Source organism: Diospyros lotus, chromosome 4, assembly GCF_014633365.1.
Source record: "Diospyros lotus cultivar Yz01 chromosome 4, ASM1463336v1, whole genome shotgun sequence".
Lineage (NCBI taxonomy): Eukaryota > Viridiplantae > Streptophyta > Magnoliopsida > Ericales > Ebenaceae > Diospyros > Diospyros lotus.
This window is the reverse complement of record NC_068341.1, coordinates 39,745,507-39,749,904: the sequence shown is the minus strand read 5'-3', so window position 1 is coordinate 39,749,904 and position 4,398 is coordinate 39,745,507. Positions and strand designations below refer to the sequence as shown.

General features: G+C 35.9%; 1 protein-coding gene across 1 annotated transcript; it reads left to right on the top strand.

Annotated features, from left to right (window-relative positions):
* Positions 1 to 2,121: 2,121 nt before the first annotated feature.
* LOC127800290 (uncharacterized) lies at positions 2,122 to 3,200 on the top strand. Its single transcript, XM_052334816.1, has 2 exons — positions 2,122 to 2,697; positions 2,784 to 3,200. Exons 1-2 carry the CDS (start codon positions 2,526 to 2,528, stop codon positions 3,119 to 3,121), a joined length of 510 nt encoding a protein of 169 aa, XP_052190776.1. The 5' UTR covers positions 2,122 to 2,525; the 3' UTR covers positions 3,122 to 3,200.
* The last annotated feature ends 1,198 nt before the right edge of the window (positions 3,201 to 4,398 follow it).

Below are 4,398 nucleotides of genomic sequence, written 5' to 3'. Positions count from 1 at the left end.
CTATGATAATTGGTGTGAGATATTTGGTAAGGACAGGGCAACTAGAGAAAATGTTGAGGCCATAGTTGATGTGGCTAAAGAGATAGAGAAGCAGATGAATCAAGTTACCAGTGACAAAGGAAAACAGATTAGGTGGTTTTAGATTTTAACTGCATTTTTTCGACTCAAAATGATGTCGAAATTTCTATATTAGTTAGTCAAAAATCCTTCCGAAGCCAACATGAAACAAGGAGTAAAGATAAGAAGATCAATTGAAGATGGCAATGAGCAATTGTTGGAAGCTTTGAAATTATTCACAAAAACGCACAAAGGATTGGCCGTGACTTTGATGTGGCAAGGGAAAGGAAAGAAGTGTATACAGCAGTCGGTAAGATAGTTGATGCATCCATTGAAGATAAGCTAAGGGCTGTCAAGATTTTTTGCAGCGATATAATGAATGTGAACCTTTTCTTTAGCCTTTCGACTAAAAATAAAGCACCTATGGTTAGGATGCTACTGCGAGAAGATCTTTAATGCTCGCTCTTAATTACTTATTCCCTTATTTCTTGGACTAATTTCAAGTGTGCTATAGACAATTATCATGGATGCTAACTTCTATATTTGATACGAATAGTTATCATTGATGCTAACTTTTAGGGCTTGTACATAGCATTTATTTCAAGAAAATTAAGACACGACTGGTACAATGTAAGCGAAACATGATTATATTGTTAGATTCTATTTAGATGCAATTCTTATATTATTTTATTTTACCATATTTAAACTCGACCTTTAGAATCATGATTGTTGGCTAGCAGAATTCCTTTGTGATCTCCCATCAAAAAATATTAAAAAAATAGATATTTTGATCATTTTCACATTATTTGGTGTTTATTCTTGCATTAACCTAACAAAAAATATGATTAAATACAAAATATCTTATAATGTAGTCCTACTAACTAAATATTTGAAATTCCAAGACTAAAAATTAGGAGTGTTCAAAAAAGCTACTAGACCGCGGTTTCTGGTTGAACCGAACCTGACCGAATCGAACCGGCCAATTTTTTGAATTGACGATCCAATTTGGTTTGGAAAACTGTCAAATCGAGCGGTTCATGATTTGTCAGACCGACGGTTCGATTCAAAACCGAACCGCCAGTAAATGATATATAGTTTTAAAATATATATATAATTTATATATTATATACAATATATATAATATTTTAAAATCGTGAAAACCGAATCGCATCGAACCGCAAAATGCAGTGCAGTTCGGTTTGGTTTTTCGCACTAAATCAAACCGCTCAATTTAATTTGGTAGAAATCCGAACTTGCGGTTTGACGCATTAAATCGACTCAAAATCGACCAAAGCGAACCGCGAACAGCCCCTGTTAAAAATCATAAAAATCATAAGGATAAATAATAAGTCATTGATTGTTTATCCCTCTATATCTTGTCTGCTAACCAGATGCACCTTAATGAAGCTTTTAAAACTCAGAACTTTCTTTTTTTTCTTGGTATCAATAATAATCCTGGGTAATGCTTTACACACCTATCATCCTCAAACAACTATCACAAACTAACTTAAAAGCAGATAAAATTAGCAATAAATCTATTGATATAAAAAAAAAATTCATAGTACTTCCATCCAAAATTAATAATAAGTCTCCTTATATTAAAGAAACTTCATAAATTAACGATAAATTAATATTTTTAATTAATTTTATCCAAAAATAACAATAAATTTAAAACTGCATGACCTCCTCTGCTACCATAAAATAAAATTATCATCATAACGGTAATAAAATAAATTACTACGGCAGATTTATTTATTTTATTAAATATTTAGAAAAAGCTTGTATTGTATTGTATCGAAATAATTTAAACATTTTTCATTAATGGCTGGAAGAGGGATATAATAAGATGTGCTGGCCCTTATTCCCACACATTGTATATAACAGTTTTTCTTTTTGGTTTCCCGAGTTTCATGAATTTCATTTTGAGCATTAAGTTGACAACTTTGAGCATGCACGTGACAAGCTTCGTCCTCATAAATTTACTCTGCCCTTCACACACTTGAAATGAGAATATTAATTGATACCAACAGATGACCCACACATCAGCTGTATATTTACACACAGTAGCTCAAGTTGTTCCTAAAGCAATAGTGTCCTTAGTTGTGTCTTCTTCTCCTCCAAAAGAAGGAAAGAGAGCTTCTTCACCCAGTTGAGCTATAAATCCACAATTTGGCTTCTGTTTCTGAGCTTGAGAAACCTACAAAAGCAACTGGTTTTTTCCCCTGATCATGTCCTTCAGATCCACTCCACTACCTGCCAAAAGACATTCACATGCCTTGGCTTGTTCTGAATAGAAAATTTCCTTACAACCCTTTTTGGATACAGTAGTGCTAAGGATAGGCCCCATTGTCCACACCATTTTTCAACTCCATAATCATGCTCAGAAAGATCTAGCTAGCTAGTTATTGCAGGTGCACAAGCTCAGAGATCAAGTTTTTCCCGTTCTTTTTCTCTTCCAGAAATTCATAATGGTTATGGGTTCAAAAGTTTTATCTCTTATACTTTCATGCTTGTTAATCGCGCCGCTGTCTCGGGAGGTTGAAGCGGCAAAGGCCAACCCCCAAATCACTGTCATGGGTTTTGTTTACTGTGATACTTGCTCCAACAACACCTTCTCCAGGCACAGCTATTTCTTACCAGGTTCTATGTTTCAAGTAACTCATAACTATATATCCTTTCTGTGGCTATGGTTTTCTAGGTGTTCATGCATTCAATGGTATTACCAGGTGTGGGAGTAAGAGTAGATTGCACATTCAAGGCAGTTTCTCCAAGAACCACAGAACAGATCTCATTTTCAGTCAACAGAACCACAAACAGACACGGAGTTTATAGATTGGAGATACCGGCTGTTGACGGAATTGAATGTGCAAGAGACAGAGCAATAGCTTCTTCCTGCCGGGCGAGCTTGATGTGGAGCTCAGCTTCTTCTTGCAATGTTCCTGGTCACAGAACCACATCAGATGAGATCACAATCAAGTCAAGACAAGCTAATGTCTGCATTTACAGTTTAAATGCACTGAGTTACAGACCATCCAGGAAAGATATTACCTTATGTGGGAATTAGGATGTGCACATCTAAAGATGTTCCAATGGTGCTAGTTCTTAACTTGCCTGCTTTTAATTTAATGCCTTCTCCCGCTGCATTCTTCATTTTCGCCCTTCTCTTCTTAATGATTTCAAGTTCCAAGGCCTTTCAAAACAAAACTACCCACAAATCTTTCCAGTAAATGTGCCTGGATATACATTCAGGTTCTTCCTTTGTCTAGAATTTATGCTAACGCATATGAAATTTTCAACACAATTATCATACAAAGACACAGAAAAGATATATGATTAATATTCAAGACTCTGTTGCAAGCATACATTGTCGAGAAAATAACATCTGAAGTCGAAATTATGTAATTATATGACCATGTTACTAATTAGACTCCAATGTGCAGAATTTAAAATATATACCAGCCTAGATTCCGAAGAAACAAAAATAATTTCTTTTTCTTTTTACTGGTCATGAGAAAGTTAATAAACTCTAACTATGAGGTTCCAACTGCAGAAAGACGATTTACCAGAGGTGCTTCATATCATATCAGCAACTAAATCTACTATATCTGCTCTGGGTGTGAGAGAGAGTAGGCAGATAGACACAACCAGAGCCCAAAGTTTAGCTGAAGGCCCCCACTGGCCCTTATTTTCAGTATCCGAACTTTGGTTGCATGAAACTCTCCTTTACTCCTACCCAAATATCCATTTTCCTTCTCTATTCAAATACAGGCATCACGGCAACAAGGACCTTTCCAACACCTCCATCCATAAAATTGTTCATGCTCCCCATCATACAAGTAGGGGTACCCTTTTTTTTTTTCTTGGGGGGAGGGGGCGCTGAATGAGAGTACCTTCATTTTTGCTATAGAAAGTCTCAAATTCAAGCTCATCATGACCCTAGGCAATCACCAATCCTCTTCCCAAACGTCATTGGATCTGGATTAGCATAACCTTTGATTGACATGCAATCATCCTCATCAACTAATAGGAAGGCATAAAGAACCTTGAATAAGGAAGCAATTTGGATCAACAGTTCTGCAACAGAGAAATGCACCTAAAAGTTTTGACAGTTTTGAGAATGAAAACCAGTAGTATAAACAAGTACAGAAAAAACTCAGCTGTAAACAGTGCTCAGATATGAGATTCCTTCTGATTAACACTCTCCTACAGTCCAACTAACCATACAGTATGTGCAAACATGCCTATATAATTAATAACCATGGATGTGATGGCTGGACGATGCAATACTAACTGATACAGAAAGAGAAGAAAACACACCACAAATTTCAAGAATGCTCAGGC